The 21249-nt window shown below is 39.2% G+C and overlaps 1 protein-coding gene across 1 annotated transcript; it reads right to left on the bottom strand.

Annotated features, from left to right (window-relative positions):
• Positions 1-544: 544 nt before the first annotated feature.
• On the bottom strand, positions 545-5635 carry GJD2 (gap junction protein delta 2). Its single transcript, XM_059849829.1, has 2 exons — positions 5263-5635; positions 545-4577 (listed from the first exon to the last, which is right to left on the bottom strand). The coding sequence occupies exons 1-2, from the start codon at positions 5331-5333 to the stop codon at positions 3734-3736; spliced, it is 915 nt and encodes a 304-aa protein (XP_059705812.1). The 5' UTR covers positions 5334-5635; the 3' UTR covers positions 545-3733.
• Positions 5636-21249: the final 15614 nt, after the last annotated feature.

Below are 21249 nucleotides of genomic sequence, written 5' to 3'. Positions count from 1 at the left end.
GACAACTTCTGTGATTCATTAATCTCAGTTGATCTCTCTGTTTTTTAGTTTTCCCTTGAAAAAGCTGAAAACCCTACATTTCTTCAGTCAGAGGTTTGTAAAGCTAAACTCTTTATGGGACCAGTGAATTCAGCTTCCTCATGCAAAAATGCTACACTTAAAAATGCAGCTAGTTTTCATTATGAAAAAAAATTTCCTCTATTGAAAAATATTTTAATAGACTCTCCTTGTGTCTTATGCATATCTGGTGAAATGGTTCATAACCCCTATGTAAATAGTTTCTGAAATTCACACAGGTGTGGAAAGCACAAGAACAAGTCTATATAGAAATGAAATATTGTCATTATTTTATGTACCTTTTAAAATTCCTTGATACTAATGGTTTATTAGATCCTGTTGCAATTTTCCATAGGAGCTTAGAGAATATAGCATTAATGTCTCCATTTATCACGACACATAATGTCGTCCATGAGTGCAAAACAGTGTAAACAATGAAGAAAACAAACATTAACTCAATTTTCATTTTTAATATTTGATCCTTAAAGAGATGTCAATGGTGAGACTAATTTATTTCACTGAGGCAAGACCTAAGTAGCCAGTAATGTGCTCTTCAGCTTCATGTTCACTCAGTTCTGTTCAGTTAACACACTTTTCCATTGCTGTGACAATTTCAAAGCATTTATTCTGTAAATGACTAGTCAGCTTTCATGCAAACAGTCCATTAGCATTAATCATATGATTCTCACATACATTGACAAAAAAAGTGTTTGCTATATTTCCCTTGTCCATGACAAATGAGTAGTCGATAAGAAATGAAAAATAACAATTTAAAAAGAAGGTTAGAATAACTGATCTCTTGACACATTTCATCTCTCATCTGAAATCTGAAAAGCCATATTCCAAGTATGGTGGATGATGTTTCTGTTGATCAAAATATAAGTCTTTGCCTACTTTATCACTGATCCTGTTACATAAATCAGCATTTACATTTCCTGATATTCTTCTCTTTGGACAAATCCGAAGAATCCCAACTTACTGGAGTACAAATGTGCAACTACATAAAAAAAAATTAAATTAACTGAGTCATTTGCATTGACTAATATAGACAGATACTTTCTAAATATTACCTTAGAATTTTAAGGTATAAATATCTTATCGCTTTCAAGACATGCACCTTCACTAGAGTTTAACTGAAAACTGCTATGCAGCCACTGGAAAAAACTTGCATTAAGGCTTCTGCCTAACAGGAAAATATGCTGAACCTGAAGCAAAGCCCAATGAAGTTGTTTTTTCAACATTAATTTGCACTGGATCAAGCGCTTTGCACACAATCTCTCATTTCTTCAGCATTAAAGGAGTGCTAATGACTGTCAAAGAGTATTTTCCCTTTCAATATCTGTTCAAAATGAGATTTTGAAAACCATCCCAGGACTCAGCAAAATGAAAATCAGACTTGGATTTGTGTGTCAAATAATAATCTTCAGAAGCTTGTTATTTTGCAGATGGAGATTTTAGCTGCCATGTTGTCCTTCTAAAAATAACATGCAGTTTTCCAGTGAGCATGCAGTCAACTAGCAATATCAGTGTGCGTTTTTATCACAAAGAATTTGAGAAATCCACCTTTAGAGGTTTCTATAATCAAATCAGGAAAACTGTTAAATTTATACATAAGGAAAAATATTTTTAAAATCTTTAAAAACATGACACATCTTTAGTGCTTCACAGTGGAAGAAAAAAGACAACAGATGAATGTGATAATGGAAAGACTATCTAAGAATTAATAAACATTTTTTAAAGTGACAATGCTGGCAAACGACAAGAATGGAATGTTAAGGTATTTGTTGTAAGCCAAGAGGAAAAGATTTATATGCATCATCTTCAAGCCAATACATAATAAAATCCATTTTCAGGCCTGACATAAAATACAATCAAAAGGCCATTTGTGACTCTGAGCCCATGTCTCCTTTTTGTGTTATAAAGTACCTCCAGATTTTCCAGCACCATTTTGGCCCTTTAAAGGGCAGATACTATTTAGTTAGAAATGCACTTGTATGTTTTTTAGTCCTGATCCAACTCCTACTGTTGCCAGAGAAATATTTTCTGTTGAATTGAAAAAGAATTTTAAAAATGTTTAAAAATATCATTAAGTAAACCTTAGTATTCTATTCTGTCTTAAGATAATTGCTGTTAACAGAGATTCCATTTGAGACTGCCCCAGTGGCTTGTCAGTAAGTTGATGGGACATGAACAACATATTTCTTAAACCAGCTCTAAGGCAGAAAAGCTGAGGTTACTATTTGGATTCCCTGATGAAAAGCTGCAATTGTTTCATTTATGGGTAAATGTATTCTGGCTATTCCTAGAGTGACCTTGGCAGCCAACTGTGTTGCCCTTAGTGTCAGCAGAAAGAAGGCTGTTGGTACAGTGGGCTTTGGATCAGGCTTTAAAGACAGAGGAAGCTTGCTTAAGGAGGAAAGCAGGCATAAAAAACAGTCCTGATTTCTCAGGTTTTGTCGCTTAGAGTTTAGAATACCAACAAGACCTTTTAAACCCTGAAGAATAATTGTTGTAAGTCAATTATTTTAACCCTGTAAGTTTTTTTACAATTGTATACAAGAATAAAGAACAAATTTCTCCGGCTTACAAAAAAAAAAAGGCAAGTATTTATTTATCAATAGATACTTTAGCTGCTTTTTACACCATTGCAATGACTAAACAAAGAGCATAAAATAAACAAAAAAGAGTATAAAATCATTTCACTCCAGCTGGTATCCCAAGACAACCTTTTGACTAAGTACAGAGTTAGATGTTTCAAGTATGGCACTTATACAAATAAGAGCAGAGAAAAGATGATATATTCACAGTTAAACGCAATGAACTCTCTTCCTTTGGTATGTGTGTCATCATAGGTGATTGTAGGTAAATGCATAACTCGGCTGGCATGAACCAACTCCATCTTATTCATGCACATATTAGGGAATCAATCAAAATGTACTGAGATATTCTTCAGATTACAACTAATGCAAGATGTTTAAGGTCTCTGGTGTGTGTGTGTGACTGTGTGTGTCTGTGTGTGTCTGTGTGTCTGTGTGTGCGGACAGGCAAAGAAAAAATGGCAAAATTATATTCAGCATTTATTTTTAGCATGACTAATTGATGCACAAACCATGATAGAAAATAGCTAGAAATACACACCAGGAATGAAGTCTGTGATTTAGACAAAAAAAATGAGACAACTGTGAGATACGTGAACGCAGATATCCTGACTGAGCTGTGGTTAGGTTCCTTACAGTGTGCTTACCCTCCTTTTAAAACATGCTTATGCCTGCACATTGCAACAGTGTCCCCCACCCCACCCCACCCCATATAGAGTATCCTTGCAGAGTTTTTTGATATGAACATTCTACACATTTACAACAATTAGACAGTTCAAACTGTAATCATCCTAATGACGACCAAAAAGCTGCTTCACTGACAGATAAAACCCAATCATTAGAAAGAAAAGTAGGAATAATAGTAGCTGTGCTGTAAGGCTAGGTCAAGCATGGTTTTATAGGTGTTTTTTCAGTCTTTTATATAGCGCTGCATTTTGCAGGTAGTTCAGTAAGTGGAGATCCAATACCTTAATGGCTTTCTTGGTGGTTTGATAAAATGCTTGCCTAAGCAATGTACCTTTCTCTAATGGTATCTGGGTCTGTTCCACCTGGCACAGTGTTTCAGTTCTGTCACAGCCTCACACATAAGCTGAGTCACTTGACTGAGTCCTGCCGAAGTTAGGCATGCTCATTCTTGGCAGGTCCTTATTTCTGATTTCATATATGGATTTCCTTTTTGCCTGTACTCCTCTCACTGCCATTTTGATCTTTCTCCAGCCCAAGTGGTTCAGTTCTGCCAAATTAAGCACCACACAAATCCCACTGACAGCAAACATGAATACCAAGAATACAGTCTTCTCAGTGGGTCTAGAAACATAGCACTCTACTTCTTTAATGCAAGGGTATCTGTCACATTCGTACATGGAAGGGACATTGAATCCATACAGAAAATACTGTCCCACTAAGAATCCAATCTCTAGGGCATTTCGAAAGACCACTTGGATGATATAAAATCGAGAAATGCCTTCTTGCCTCCTCATCTTTGATTTTGTAGTTCTGATAGCAGGATTGGGGATTTCCTTCACTTCTAAGCAGTCTGGTTCTGCCTCTTTGGTGGAGTTCTCAGTGTTTTGCAGCACCCCATTGACAATCGTGTTCTTGATTTTCTTACTGTCCTCACGCTTCATTGAATCCTGGTCCCTTTCCAAGGTAAGGAAGACAGTGGAGTACCTCCGTTCCCTTTGTTTAGCAGACTGGTGAACGGAGTATGTTATGAAGCACAGGCTGGGAGTGCACACCATGATGATCTGGAACACCCAGTACCTTATGTGAGAAATGGGGAAAGCCTGGTCATAACAAGCCTGGTTGCAGCCTGGCTGCAGCGTGTTACAGACAAACATCGTTTGCTCGTCATCGTACACCGTCTCCCCTACAATGGCCACAATGAGAATTCTGAAGATCACCACCACGGTCAGCAGGATCCTGCAACAGAGAAGCCCGTCAGTGCGCGCCGCCGCCGCGCGGCCGGGAGCTGTCCAGTGCTGACCCGGCCCCGGCGCCGCGGCACCGCGCACCGCCACCGGCCCCGGCACCGCCACCGCCACCGCTACCGGCCCCGGCACCTCGAGCCGGCCCCGCTTTCGGGGGCTGTGCGGGCTGTGCGGCATGGCCTCGGCGTAGCCGTGTGCCACAGACCGCGGCCGGCGGTCAGCTCTGGCCCCCGCCCGGCCCCTTCGACCGAAGGGCGGTCACACCGGCCCCGGGGCCCCGAGAGCACGGCCGGGAAAGGAGCGGGGCTGCTCCGGCAGCGGGACCCCGATGGCAGTGGGGTCTCCCCGACGACCGTCCGGTGCCCCGTGGCTCCTCGGGGACAAGGACGGCGGCGCTTGCGGTGTCCCCGCGCCTCCGCGCCCCGTGCCGCATACCAGCCTCCCCAACACACACACACAGACACACACGCACACACACAAACACAAACACAAACACACGCACTGACACAGACACACACGCACACAAACACTCACACACACAGCACACGCGAGCTCCAGGCACACCCCGAAAGAGCCCTGCCGAAGGGACCCACCGTGCGCCGCTGACCTCCCGGCCGGCCGGCTCGGACAGGAGGGGATCCCCCCCGTGCTCCCCGGAGCTCTCCCGCGACCCTTACCTCCCTATCATAGTAGAATGCTGCTGCACGGCAGCTTCCAGTAGCCTCTCTAGAATAGTCCATTCCCCCATCGCTGTTCATCCGGAGACAAAGACTTTGGCAAGCGTAGGGGATCTCTTCACTTCTTCCTTTTTTCACCCCTCCTATTTTTTTTTTTTATTTTTTTTTTAATCAGGGGAGGGAAAACAAACCGAAGAGCAGCCCGTCTCTACTGCCCGCAGTCCTGTGGCGGGAGGACGGCTGGAGGAGGCAGCCCTGCCGAGGGTTCCCGGCTCGGCTCGGCTCGGCTCGGCAGCCGCCACCGGCCCGGCCCGCTCGGCTCGTGGCGCGGCGCGGCGGGCGGACCGGCGGCGTGGAGGGAGGAAGGTTGGCTTTAATGTCTTGCTGCCTCTAATCTGCCTTTAAGTAGTCTCCGCTTGCGTCACTGACAGGTTGGTGGAGAGCAGCCAAAAGCAGCGCTCGGATTTTCTCATTTTTATTATTCCGGTGAATACAAACAAATAAATGCAATAAAAATAAATGGAATAAATAAACGGAGGAGGAGGAGGGAGGGCGGAGGAAGGGCTGCCCCGGCAGGCACGAGGCTCATTGTGCAGCCGAGCGCCTCCTTGCCGGAGCGCCCCGGCCGGGCGCCCGCTGCCCCTCCGCCCCCGCCCGCCGGCACACCCCGCGCTCCGCCCGGGAGCGCAGCCCCGCCGGCACCGGGCGCTGCCCCGGCTGCCCGTCCGAAACGCTGCTCTAGGGCGGGAGGGCTACACGGCGGCCCCTCCAGCCACGGGCCCCTGGCCGGGGGTCCCCAGGGGTTGCTGGGCTTTGCCTAAGTCCTAGAGATCAAAACAGCGGTGGAATACAGCAGCGACCTTACTTGTTAGAATTGCTAAGCTCTGGAAGATATTTGACTTCAAATTGCATCTTTACTCTCCCCTGATCACAGTTATAAGAATCACTGCGGGGAAATGCAGCTCATTTATACCCATTTCAGAGAATTCTGAGACTAAGATTGTATTTATGCTAAAAAAGACACCAAATCTTCATACAAAGCATCTCTAAACAGTGCAAGAAAAAGTATCTTGAATAAATCCCTGCATTATAATCAGTCCGCGTATTTTATTCTCATAAACAACTGTGCTTAAAATAGGGTTTTTTTATTTTACAGATACCCTTACAGACTGTACCTGAGACATCACCAAACATTTCCACACAAAACATTGGTACCAATTGGAATTGACTTCTCCAGTGAAGCAGTGTAAAATATATTCTCTTTCTCTGTATATTTACAAAATAATCAAGTAAACCTTCACACCTGCTCAACTAATCTCATTAAAGAACAAAATAAGAAAAATTCTTGTTGGTCTTATCATAATATTCCTACCACTGAACTCAGTGAAATGAAATTCTTTCTAAAGCAGAACAGCATAGGTCATAATAATAGTGTAGTCCTTTTTTACTTTTTTAATTTTTTTTTTGCAGCTCATGAACCAATTCCATGTTACATTAAAGATGTTAAGTGTTTTCTGAATAAATGGGACCATGCTCCATCTGTGCAAGAAGGCATCTGTATGCTTTAGACTCCCCAAGGTTTGTTGTCTTTTCATTTGGACTATGCAGATGGTCTCTGCTTCACGTGATACTGGGTCAGTTGACTGATTGAATTAGGAAAGTATCAAACAAGAGAGGATCAGGGAATACACAAAAATTCTGCACAGAAATTGAGAGATTTTTATTCTCTCACAGTCAAGACTCTTTGGCTTTTTGTTTATTGCTTCTAAAAATTGCTGCTGCAACACCAAAGCTAAAAAGAAGAAGTTGGAGTTTGGTTTGGTTGGTTTTAAGAGGACTGTGATATCTATCCAGCTACACTGACAACTGAGTGTCTCATATAAACCAGAATTGTCTTTTTGCAGCTGGATCTGAGAAAGAGAGAAATCAAAGCAGTAAGGGAAGCAGTAAGGCATGTGTAGAAGGAGAGAGGGCAGGGAATATGCTAAGAAGCTAATGACGATAATCCTATTTAGCACACCAAACAGAGGGAAAACACACGATAGAAGTTGCTGAAGAGAGGAGAGAAGATTTTGGTTCATAGACAAATAACAGAATTTCTACAAAGAGAAGCTGTTCCCTGATACTGGGATAGAAAACTCTTATCTGAGCTTTTAGGACCCTTAAATGAAAAGGAATTGCATTCTGATCATATCAAAAACTGGTCTATTAATTAACAGTTAGTCAGTGTTTACTGTGTTCCTGATAGCCCAGTCATGAAAACAAGGAGGGGAAATATCATAAATGAATGCTGAAAACATATAAAGATTGTTATTAAATTGCTTTTGATTTAAAAATGGTTTAAGACTAAATTCTTTCAGACCTTCTTTTACAGGAGTGGGATCTCATTCTGGAATACCTGACATCTCCTTTTTCAGCAGTAACCTCATACACCACCCTGCAACCATATTCACACACAGGATAATTGGCCTTTCTCTTGAGAAAATTTACAGGACTTCAGACCTTGGTGAGTTTTGAAAAAAAAAAAAATCAGTGAGAAGGCCAGCATTCATTTTACGTGGCTAAAAATTTCAAAGGAATTTCTATACCTCAAATTTGCATGTATGATTTCTGAGGCCATGAATTTCTGACCTTTATCTGAGGCCTGACTTGCTGTCAAAATAGAAGTAATAACAATCAATGTGATGTTCTCTGAATGTTTTACACAACAGTGAAAAGTGCATGAAGAATGCAATTAACTGCATTTCCATTATCCCTAATTTGAGTAACAGCAACCTCTGGACTTATCTGACAAATTGTCTAAATCAAAAAGTGCTCAGACTATGCATAGTCATGACTGCAAGTTGTAGACGTAAGGAGATTTTCAGCTTCTAAAGGTTCATCTTAGTTTTTACACCATTCCCCTGAATGCTTCAGCCAATAGTAAAGCCAGGATTTACAGAGCAGCAGGCTGCCAAAAATGCTGTGGGTGTATATTGCATAGTGTACACATTCAGATTGGAAACCCATGCTTACATTTCATTCAAAAGCATTCAGGATTATCAAACTTTGTATCTCCTGGCTTACGAAGAACTGTTTCCTAATGAAGCAGTGATAACAGTTTGCAACAGGGACAAGCTTGTCGTGTTCAGTATTTTTATCTGTTGCATACAAAGGAAAAAAATCAGCTTGCTACGCCACACATAGGCTTTTGGGTGGTGGGGAGTATTTTTGTTCCTCTTGCTTTGTGGTCAAAGAGAATAAGTATTCCTGATCCATCCAAACTCAGCATAATTTATGTCATTCCTAACAGGATCTCAAACAAGCTTTGAAAAAGGAAATTCAGTCTGCATGTGCTCAAAGATGCCAGTGCCGCGATATTAATTTCTGATAAAGTAATGTCAAGTCAGTTGATCTTGGATTAGGTCTGAAGAATGAGACTGTATGTGTCCTCAGTTTGAAGCCAAACTGAGGTTAATCTGTCCATAAGAAGCTGTAGGCCAGATTCTCTCTAAGAAATCCAGCCCTTTTGCCCTGATCTGGTTTTGTAAAGGGTCTGGAGAGCAATCAAGTCTTGCAGGATGCACATTCCTCAAGGAAGGAGCAGAACAGACTGAGAGCAGAACTGACACATTTGGATTGTCTGTCAGACCCCCTGCAACCTGGACGTGAATGACATGACAGGGTCAGGATGAGGTAGCCACATGGCCAGTGCTGTAATACAGTGTGCTAAACAGCATTATTCCCTGCTTCACTGATTTCTCTGCTGAGGTTTACTAATGTAAAAACACAATACAGATCTTACATGAGCCTTCCACACTCACTGCCTCCCTTAAAAGTTACACATTCGTTCTAAATTTACACCAAATATTTTATCTTAAAACAAATCTCATCAATTATTAGTACTATGCCAACTATCTCCCTTAATGCAATTTTTGCAGCTGCTTGCAGTGGATCCATCATCATAGCATATGAATATATGTCGAATTTATATTCTAAAATTGCATGGCAAATGGCCGTAATTCATTGTTACATTGGAAACCAGTATTTCCACCATTTGTAGCAAACTTGAAGGAAATTAATGAAATAAATTAAAATTAAGTTAAATAAATATAGGCTATTAATAAAGAAAATAATGAAGTTTTCTTTCAACAGTTTTTTGTGAAAAAATTATGCTGCCCTATATCTGTATAATCTCTAATGTGGCTGCATTTTCTAACTAGTGTCACAAAAGAGAGATTTTTCAGCATTGCTTTCATAAAGCTTTAGAAAATTCTTTGGAAGACTGGGATGATAAATGTTTTGCTTCTGATAGTATTTGGTGTAGTCCATGAAGTCTAAGTCATTAGCTACTAAACTGAAAATGTCTTTTTAAGACCTCTCATAGCCATCTGCTATGCTCTGTTTTCATTTGGTGCCATGTGTGTATTAATGAAATGATTGCATCAGATTAAATCTTTTATTCATAAAATCATCTAGGTCATCTGCTTCTACCTACACTTCCTCTCTCATTAAAATGAGAATTTGTGTGTACGTTCCCTCCCCACTGTATGAGTACAATTCTAGCTGCAGTTTGCTGCTGAATGTAGATCTTAATAAGAAATCCCTCTCCATGTCTTTTTCTCAAATGAAATTCCCTCAAAAGATAACTTTAGTATATCACAGCAGAGAAAGTGTATTTTTCTTGCAGTTTTGAAAGTAATGATTTCCCAAAAGCCAATGACTTCAGTCCTTCACAAGAGAAAGCAATGCTGCAGGAATACACATTTTGCTGCCAAGTAATGGGTAGCACACTCTTCCCATCCAGTCAGCAGTGTTTGTGTCAAAGCTGTCAGTCACAGGGTGGGCTCTCGTGGTCCTTGTTGTGAGCATGGAATAGAGTCTGCATTTATATGCTTCGTGCTTGACAGCAGCAGTATCAGGTGCACAGAGTTCAGGGTTTCCTGTAATGCACAAACAGACAAAATACTCAGTTAACTTAATAATCAAATTAAGACTCTATTATGTGTCAGAGGTCCATATCTACAAATGAAGATTGCAATAAATGAAAAGCTATTCATGAAAATAAAGAATGTAATCAGTGAAGAAGGAATAAATCTATGAATAGTCATGAACTGTGAAAGTGAGAGTTCATTAGTCCTGTTGAAGCTCCATAACTATTCTTGCAAGGGGATAAGAGGGCTACCATAAGAAACATTCACAATGGGGGCAGGTACTAAGTAAATATTCCACAATCTTCTGAACTAAGGGGATTTTAAATATCAAAATAGAACTGCTTTGACAAAAAAAAAAAAAATTAAGTATCCTACTTTTTAGTTACTGAATATTTTATTTCCTGACAGAAAAAAATCACTGAAGTTTTATGGGGCTCTTGTAAGCTGCCCACAGGGACCTTTCTATGCACAAATTAACAGCTCAAATCAATTTCCTAGGAAATAACTTGGACCTATATAGTGAATTACTCTTGCATTTACTTCTGGCATATTTACAGCTCCTAATGCAGCAACATTTGCACTTCTTGCAAACTCAGATTTATTTGCACGTAGGATGCAGCCAGGGGAAAGAAAATATCTTTGAAACAAATACTTATTACTTGACAGGCTCCGCAAAGAAATACAAAAGAAGTAAAATATTCTACTGACCAGATCATCTGCTGCCAGTCTGTTGAGTTTCCTTTCTGACTCTCACCAACATCAAAAAAGCACTCACATTGTTCTAAAGCATCCAAACATCCATTAATGCAATTTCATGGATTATGGTGACTTAAGTGTAAATTTGTAAGTCAATCATATGTGAGTTTTTGTTTCAGTTTTCTTTTTAAGTTTTCATAAAAACTAATGAAAGAGCCTTTCAAAAATACCTTGGACAGAAATGATTATGAAGGATCCCTCTAGAAACAGATTTAGTACATATTTTAAGGATGAAAAAAAATCTACATTCTAATATAATAAATATAATAATCAATTCAATATGGGAGTGAAAATTTTTCACTCTTGAACAAATTATTTTATTCCTAGAGTCTATTCTTTCAAAGATATGTGTTACAAAATAAATGTAGCCTAATATAACTGATTAGGGCATTGTGGTAAAATACCAGCCAATTATACCATCAGTATGCCAGAGAGAATGCAGAATATTGTCAGACTCATTTTGGCAGACCTTATTTTTCTCTTTTCCATCAAAAAGAGCTACAAATTTTCATCAGAAGAAACATAATTAAATTTAAATTCAATAACACCTTTAAAAATTATATTATATCATAATATCTCCATCCTGTGGTAGTAAATTTTCATTGTACTAATAGCAATTCCCACTGGCTTTAGATGAGCCAGAATTTTAAAATCTTGAAGATATTTATACTAGAACATTTTAACATTTCCTATGGCAGAATATGAATTTTGAGAAAGTTATTGAATGCTTCAGAATATCCAGAACAACAGAAAAATGAGATCCAGTAATAAGGAAAGAGTCCTCTCTACTGGAATTCAGGGCAGTATTTTGATGCTTTTCCTATTCCATTAAAAAAAAAAAAAAAAAAAAGTATGAGAAATCATGCTTCAGTATTTCAGCATGAATGCATTACATCAAGCACTTTTTTCAGACCTACTGCTTATCTCTGCCCTGTCTACATTTGTCTTCAACCAAATGCTGAATCTCTGTACTCCCAGCTGCTTTCAGTCCGATGACGTGATTTACCGAGGAGTTCTTTTCCTTTGTTTTGATTGTTACACCACCATATGTCTTCAGCATTCCTGGTGCCCCCACTCCTGTCCTCTCCCTCCTCATCTCACCCGTAGCAGAAGGGAATTCACATTACATTAAAGCTTCCCTTCAGAAGCCAGGCTGAAACAATCCCTTGAAATAACTAGGGCATTCTAGTGATTGACTTGAAAGTAAACTATGTCAGTGAACGGGAGTGAAAAGCAGGAGCTCAGTAAGAAATGCAGAGGGTTTTTAATCCTTCTGTCATTCAAAGATTCTACAGTTGTAACAAAAATTTGTGAAATATATTTGATAATAATTCTATTCCAGATGCATAAGGTATAAATACATATTCATGGGTGCACCAATGCAGGTATTTATTCATGTGTGTCCTGGCTGGGGAGTCTTATATGGAGAGACAGAAACGATTGAGGGGCAAGGTAGATCAAGTCAGGATGCAGAGCTGAAAGCCATCCAGCTGAGCAAGAGAAATGGCCAGGGCTCCACCTCTACACTGTGGCACAAATAGTAGCAAATGTTCTGGGTGGGTGGCTGGGTGGATGGAAAAAACCAACTGGCGGCACAGAGGGAAAACTTCTGGGCTACAGAATTGTGGCAAGACGTCGGCACCCGGGCAGAGAAGTTGGCTGTAAAATTACATCAAGGGATGAGCATGTGCCCAAGAGCTGGGCTATGGAAAAACACCACAGTGGATTGGACTGCCAAGGTTGAAGTGTCTCAGGTGGATGTGGACTGACAACATAAGGGTGAATATTTCTGGCTTGGTGGGCCCATGACACCTCAGGTCATTAGGGGCTCAACATCCAGATGGGGCTCATGACTGAGGGGTGGACTTAATCATGGACAGTATCTCCCAGATTATCCATAATTGTGAAACATGCACTGCAATCAATCAGGCCAAGTGGGTAAAGCCCTGTGGTGTAGGGGATAATGGTAAAAACATCAGTATGGGGAGGCCTGGCAAATTGATTACATCACCCTTCCCCAAACCAGCCAAGGCAAGCGCTATGTGCTGACCATGATAGAAGCAACCACAGGATGGTTGGAGACCTACCCTGTGCCTCATGCCACTGCCCAGAACACCATGCTGGGCCTTGGAAAGCAAGCCCTGTGTAGACATGGCACTCCAGAAAGAATTGAGTGGACAATGGGACTCATTTTCAAAATAACCTCATAGACACCTGGGCCAGAGAGTATGGTATGGATTGGGGATAATATTCTCTATCATGCATTGGCCTCTGGGAAAATTGGGTGGTACAATGGAGCGTTAAAAACCACACTGAAAGTAGTGAGTGGTGGAACTTTCAAATACTGAGATTTACATTTTAGTGAAAATTAGTTAACACTTGATTAGTTAACACTACAAGCTCCACCTCTGGAGCTGGCCCTGCTCAGTCAGAACCTGCTTACCACAGAAGGGGATAAAGTCCCCCATAGTGCATATGAGGAATGTGTTAGGGAAGAATGTCTGGATTAAGCAAAGGCAAACCCATCCATAGGAATTCTCTAGGAATCCTCTTCTATGAGATTGCTGAAGTGAGTTAAATTCGTTCTGTGGCGAAAATATATTTAAATTCCTGAAAATTTTAGGCTTTGTCCCAGGTAAGATCCTAGGTAAAGGCTATAGAATTTTGGCTTTCAGTGACATTAGTATATATGGACTAAGAATATATAGTCATGGATTTGAGAAAAGGATCTTATGTATTTGGTAGAGGTCATTAAATTTTTTTTTAGTTATTTTCAAATTAATGTAAGTTTATAAATATTCAGTAGTATCAGTTTTTTAGTTTAGAATCTTTAATCTAGTATATAGAGCTACACAATTTTACTGGAAATTACCAATTTATAGAGCCAGAATGCTTTCTCAGACCCATCCCAATCATGCACAGCTGAAATTTCACAGGTGGTGATTAAAACTGGCATTTTTGTGAGTTCCACAACTGTTACTAACAGACAGCATCTGCTCAGTGCTGTGCAACATGCTTTGTTTTCATAACACCATTTGTTAATCTTTCCTAAAGAAAAAGATTTCCAGGATGAGTATTTAATTAAATTTTTGTAATATTTCCATTTCAAAATGGAGCAAAATCAAATTCAGAATATCAATTTCTCTTATCCCACAGGAAATTGAATGCTTACCTATGGATTTTGCAAGATATTTCATGTTCTGAAATATTCAACTCATAACTATATTTTTCAGAAACTATATTTATCAGAATCTATTAGAAATTGTGTACTTTCAACTATAATACAGGAATCTGTGACACAGCAAGAGAAAAAGATAAATTGAATCATTCATGAAACACTGTAGGACAGCTGCAAATGTGTGTGATTTATTTCTGTGTTTTTAAGAAAAGGACAAATCAGCATTATGTGTAATGTCACTATAGATTGGAAGTTACAGGGTTTTTTTCTAGATGACAGTGCAACCCACATAATTCCTTGCATAGGTTTGAGTTGCTCAAGGGCTGCACTGATTTATGTACATCCAATCCAAATCTGTCCTCATTTGAATCAAGTATTTACTTGGCATTTTAGATTTAGAAATTCTGTTCTGCAGCGTTTGCAAACTCTTTCACACTTTTCTTGCAAGAACATGAGGATTGTTTTCCTCTGATCAACTTAACCAAGCTATCACTGATTTATAGGAAAAAAGAAAAAGAAAAATATATTTGTCATGGTACCTTGCTTCACTAATCTAAAGCTGTGTCTGTTCTACAAGTAGGAAAGAGCATGGGGTGATGTATCTTCCATTACTCTGTCCACATCTTAACAACATTCCCAGGAGCTGGGGCCCGGGGTGGGCAGGCTGGCTCACCCTACCAGCAGCACCAAGTATCTCTTTGAATCCCCCCTGGATACATTTCCCACTTGTTCTTGCCCAGCTCCACCCCTTGCTGAGGATCAAGGGAAGCTGAAGGGCTACATTACACAGCCTACATTACACACCTGTTGTGAGGCTAAACACCTAAACCAGAGCCTGAACCACAGAGTCTTCAAAATATTTGTCAGCTGAGCTTCAAGGGATGCAAGAGAGTGTGAATGTCATTCATTTATATTTACATGCAAATGGATAAATGTTTTATATTTTAAACACTTTTACCAGCTATTGATCTTTTTACCAGTTACTAAGATGTATTGCTGATAATACATCAAGTTTTACCTACGTTTTCTGGGGGTTTTTTTCAGGTTTTCAAGCATCTCGCACACCTGTATGTGTTTATATGTCTGTACCTGACAAAACATAATAAAAGAAATATATTTTCTTCAATAACCCTCTACATACTATCTCCATTTCACATACAAATTCCTCAAGACAGAGTCACTCACACTGTCTTCAAGCCCATAAGGAGGTCATACCTCCTAATGTGGGACAGTAACTCTCCCTTTCCCCACCCTCATTTACTGCACAGAGGCAGGATGAAACACATTCTTCCTGCAGGAAAATTCTAAGAATGAATCTGTGAAGGACTTGTTGCACCCCAGAGACTTCCCTTTGCCTAAAAATAAAATAGGGTTCACAGTGAATCAAAAAGCCAGAAGGACTAGGGCTCCCAAGATTTCAATTTAATTAAGATTTTTTCAATGCTTAAAATAGATGAAAATTACACACAGCTTTTAGATAGGAGTTTCAAGATGCCATGGTGAGACATAGCAACCCAGTGTTTTCTCAAAGCAGACCCTCTCCTGATCTTAAAAAATAGAAATCAGTTGATTTCCAGCCCTGCTTTCACTGTGTAAGTATATCCATCCTACAGTTTTAGGGGACAAAAATCAGGCAAGGTGATTCAAGTATTTTCTGATAAGCACTTAAAGGCTTCTTCTGTTTAAAAAGCATTTCAATCAGTAATATGTCAAAAAAAGCATGGATAAATTATTGATCTGCTTTGTTTCATTAGTGGTTTTTAATACATTTCATCATTTTAACTATTTCATTGGCATGAGGGATCAGCCTTGGGACAGAGACTGTATTACAAAGGGAAAAGATCACAGGAATAATAGTGTAATGGGGAAGAGAAAAAAATGTCAGTCAGTCCCACAGGGCTTTAATGAATGTTTGTGAAGCATATTTAGTTTAATTACCCCAACTAGTTATCAAAGTCCCAAGCCATGCTACCTGAAATGTCAGTGCAAAGTGTACCTCGGGCTTGAAGGCACAAGGCACAGCAAAAATAAATGTGTGAAATCCAAATATGACTGCCACAAAACCAAACAAAACATGAGAGAAAACATGAGCTCAAAGATGGGTCAATTAATCCAAAGAACACCAACTAGACAGGTGGATGAGTCACACACCCAGCGTAGGCACAGTTCCTGCTGAATGGAAAATACAACTTACCACCACGTGTTCCACTCTGAAAGACAATGAGGCCAACAAGATAAACTAAACCGGGGGGCAAGCCTCCTACCTGCACCATGACTGTAGAAACATTCTCAAACAGGGAGCTGGCTCTGAGTTGCCCCTTTTGAAAGGTCAATCTTACGATCAGCCCTTCTCAATAATGTGATTTTCTTCAGTTTTTAAGGTTGGAGTGGGAGTGGGAGCAAGTATAATGTAAAGACATTGATTTTGACCTCATAAATAAGATGCTCTGCTTTCTTTTCACTGGGAGGGTTGTTCAGAGAAATATATAAAGTGTATTTATCAAAAGAAATAAATTAAAGATATTGAATTGTTCTTTTCCCAGCAGTAGGGGAAAACAGTCTTTCCAGAAGTAGAAAATGCCAACATACTTGCTTCACAAGCAAATATTGGCTGTAATTAACTTCTTAAAATATTTTTATTTTTCATTAAGTGAATGTGTAGATAAGAAAATCAAATCACAATACACACAGAAAAGGCAAAGTTAAAGAAGTACCTAACCCAAATTCTAAGTGGTCTTCTGTGACTGGGTATTATTGTCTTCTAACTTAAGAGAGCACAAAAGTGTTTCTCATTTATGATATTTATTATGAAAATATTTTTGTCAGAAGTCAGAGAGTATATTCAGAGGTATGCATCAGGTTGCACTAGAATCTAGATTGACGCACTCAGTGGGAAATATCCACACAAAATGCCCTTTCACAGAGACAAAAATCCACTTGATCCTTTTTAGCTGCTATATTCAGTGGCTGATTGAAAGGATGCACTGGAGATTTACAGCATTTGAAGGAAAAAATCTGTTTTGGGAAATAGCCATACCCCCACCTACTTTAGACAGCCCTACTAGTATCATCAGCTTCAGAACAAGAGCAGTGTTTAGATTTATCTGACCTGAGATTTTGGTCCTTTTTCTTTTCTTTTTTTTTATAGACCTAAGAATGTAGTGCAGCCTTTTTGTTCCACATTTAAGGTATGTCTGAAGTTCTAATCCTCCAAAGAAATACTCACTGAAGCAAAACACATTAGACTCTTCAAGAGATTTTTCAAAAGGTAAATTTTTGTAAGCTTTAAACCATTACAGAAATGGCTGAAGTACCCTCTTTCCCTAGCCTACTTCCCTCCATTGCTTTCACCAGGCACATTGTGGTTTTAGAAAGACCAGGGAATTTGGAAGAGAATAGCAGATGAACATGAAGAGTTCATGCCATGAACTAACAGCAGGAGTGACTTGTGACACACAGGTCTTGCTGATAGCCCAGGAATTTCATTATATACTCTTCAGTGCCATCTGCTGTAACCAGATGCATTCAAATATTTAAGAGATACTCAAATAGCCAGTCTCAATAGCTGCATGGCAGGGAACTCCAGGCTTAGGGTTGTTCTATGAGGTTAGACTCCCATTAAGGAATCAAGCACACATCATTGCCAAAGATGAAGAACTTGGTCTCAACTATGGACAAATTCTTTCAACTTCTTGCCTCAATTTTTTAAGCTGTAGCAAAACACCCTTTACACAATTTAGAGAGAATTGTGGCTTTCACACCACAACACCTCCTCCAAACAAGCAGGGACAGAACTGCACCTGCTGGTGTGACTGGAGGGCAGCTGTCCATTTCACGTTCACCCTGAGAGCCCGGGAAAGAGAAGTCAAGAAACAATATCCTGCAAGGTCCAATTTGGATTTGGGTGCCTGGACTCCATAAACCTAAACTCATAAGACAATGGCAAAGCCTTTATCTCCTCTACCACCAACTATTAAAGCTCTTTTGTTAGATGAAGAGAACATAGTTCTATTAGACACTTTATTATCTTAATGTCTTTTCTGCAGTTATTGCAAAGAAAATAATGATGACTTTTGTGTGCTTCTTAGAGCAAGTGTACAGTGTGATTGATTACACCAATTCTGTCCTTCAGGATTTAGACAGAGCTCTAAAGCTCAGAGTCCTAGAGAACAACTATCTGCAGAAAGGTAATTTTTTCCAATAGGAATTCCACAGTTGTTCATCACAAGTTACATAATGTATTTTCCAATAGAATATTTAATAAAATTCACGTACACTCATGTACATTTTGTCTGTGTAAATCACATGCCATAGCATCATAGAATCATAAAGGTTGGAAATCACCCCAAGATCATCAAGTCCAACCTTTGCCCAAATAGCACCACTAAACTGTAACTCAAAATGTTACTCCATGATCTGTTTTTTGTTAGCTTTAGGACACTAAAACTTAGAGAGGGACTCAACTTCTCTGAAGGCTACAGACAGACGCATAGAAAAATTTCCTATACCTAAAACCTTTTAATCTAAATAGTCAAAACAAAGGAAAAGAAAATCATAACAACATTTTTTTCTTTTTTCATACTGAGAAGTTCCAGCCAGTAGCACCTGCACTGCATTTCCAGAATGTGGAGTGCTGTAGATTTAGCAAAGAACCACCAGCACTTTGTTGGGTCTTGCATGGCAGTATTTATCTGTTCTGTGGTATTTGTGGCATTCTCTATACTTAGATTGGCAAATGCCACAAATTCCATGACAAATTTAAACACTGTGAGTGATAAATGTCAAGCTTTTAATAGCACCCACTGTCCCTCTGTCACCACATGACCCTATTAGGAGATTGCACAATCACTATCTCTGTATAATTTCCCTATACAAGAAGTAGCCTTACAGCACTTTCAATGGCAAGACATTTGCTTTGTGTAAGCAATGGGACTCTTTGAATATCTCCTGCAAAAGGAAGAGCCTGCAGGATACTTACTATTCCTGATGATTTCACTTGTTTTTTATTTACAAAATTAAAGTCAGAATGTAGTTTCCTATTTCTGTTAGGTGCCAGTACAATGGACAGAATTCATGATCTTAGTTTAAATGGCAGAAAAAGTTTGATGACAACTGGTGACAACATGTTCCATCAGAAGGAAAAGTCTAGAAAACCATTGCTGCAGCCATTAAAATGCAGAATGTGACACCAGACATCACAAAAGTTTTCTCTGGCCATTTTTTATACTTTCAGCAGTATTGTATCTCTGTGACACTTTTTGACTGTAGATTGTAAGAAGGAAAGAGTATTTCACATTGCCACTAAAAATACTTAAGTTCTAATCTCAGAATACCAAAGTTGTGAGGTTTTCCTCTGAGCACAAAAATAAATCAAGAATTAACTTCTGTCTTAGGAACAAGGCTACAAAATATTCACAGTTTTGTCTTACTAAAATACTTCTGTGATGTTCCTGATCAGAAATATCTCAGTTTCCTTTTTCTGTGTGGTACAGACATGGTCTCTGAAACTGGTTACCAAGTTAGAGATGGATTTCCATTGCAAAATTAAAGAGAAGGCTTAAGGAAAATATTTGTATGCATATATATGCACAAATATGTAAAAATGTATTTTGGTGTGCATGTATGTGTCTGTGTGTGCATATATATATATACACTTATAATATATACATATATATTAAAAAGTGGTTTTTTCTTATGACTTGTTCAGTGGTTTGTCTTTAAAATGTGCTGAGATTTCTAGTTCTGCAAGAACTCTTCTCGCTGACTTGTCAGAGAATCAGAGCATTGTAAACACACATATACTCACAGACCTAAAGTAGACAATCTTTGTGTTTAAGGTTAATGGTTCTTATTCTCTTTAGGTTTGGGGTTTGATTTTTTAATATAAAACAGTGACTGTTTCTGAAGATAGAAGTCTGTGTCTTGGAAATAATTTATATTATCAAAATTAAACATAAATAAGATTTAATGTGATATTTAGTGTCAGAACTCATCTATTACATGAGGATATGAGGATATGGCTTGTATTCCCTAAATGCTGATTCTTTCCTTGATAGCAGATGCTGTAAAATCATTGTGGAAGATGTCCCCACAATTGTTGGCCCAGCAATATGTGCCTCCCAGACCCTGTCCTTCCCAGAAGGCAATCAGCTGCACGTTTCACCTGTGTGCTGTCACAACCAGCTGCAGAGAGTTGCAGAGGGGGATACCTGTGTGGCAGGAGTCGCTGCGCTGCTGCATTTCCTCTCTCTCTAGAAGAGCTGGAGTTGAAGGCCCCCTCTAACATTCAGGAGCTCCTTGACGTCCCTTTGAGCACCGCTGTTTTGGTTTTTTTTTGCAAAAGCATGTTCAGAAGCCACGCTGTAACTCCCAAGGCATTTGGGATCCTTTGGAAAGAAAGCTCACGTAGTCCTCACTATCACTGACAATGATAATGTCAATGACAAGGTTAATCACCCTTTCTGTTGATCTAAACCTGAGGGGCTTAGAGACTCAGAACTAATCTTTAAGCTCTTTCTTACTGCCTTGCTACCTTCATCTTGCTTGTACCTTCCCAGACTTATTATATCATTTACATGTTGTACAAATCTGTGTCAGTAAAGCTTTAAGCTATGCCTCATCCACTTTTTTCTCTGTATGACAAAATGTCTCCTGGTTAAAAAAAATGTTTCTAAAATACAATTCATCTCCTCCACAAGAGCATACTACCCTGTATTTGGTAAACATATATATATTGTATTTTGTGAATTCTACCTTTAAGATAATGGCAACATAAAATTGCCACCAGATATATTAATTTGTGCTAATGGCTACTATATTAATTTCATCCAATATTATTCACAATGGAAAGCTTAATCATAAATTAAATCCATCCTTTAAATATATAACAGCATTAAAACATTCTTCCAATAATTAACATTTCTGATTGCTTACTTTTTATGTTTCAGCAATTGTAGCCATCCTTGGGATAAAAAGCATAGCTAATTGGTAGTATATTAACTGCCTGAATTGCTTCTTTCTGAAGGGTAATGAGTGAGATTTAATAATCACTCAATTTTATAGTATTTTATTCCCTTTCTTGTGTCTTGATAATGACAGAGACTTCTGTCACAGGTTGCTTCAGGGGAGGACAGGATTCAG

Source organism: Haemorhous mexicanus, chromosome 6 (genome assembly GCF_027477595.1).
Source record: "Haemorhous mexicanus isolate bHaeMex1 chromosome 6, bHaeMex1.pri, whole genome shotgun sequence".
NCBI classification, from domain to species: Eukaryota; Metazoa; Chordata; class Aves; order Passeriformes; family Fringillidae; genus Haemorhous; species Haemorhous mexicanus.
The sequence above is the reverse complement of the archived record's forward strand: the minus strand, read 5'-3'. Positions and strand labels throughout refer to the sequence as shown.

Bases quoted from the DNA above. Each gene is read 5' to 3' on its own strand.
- GJD2 (XM_059849829.1), bottom strand. From the start codon at position 5,333: ATGGGGGAATGGACTATTCTAGAGAGGCTACTGGAAGCTGCCGTGCAG. The intron at 4,578-5,262 runs GTAAGGGTCGCG...TCTCTGTTGCAG, and splicing joins CATTCTACTATGATAGGGAG to GATCCTGCTGACCGTGGTGG.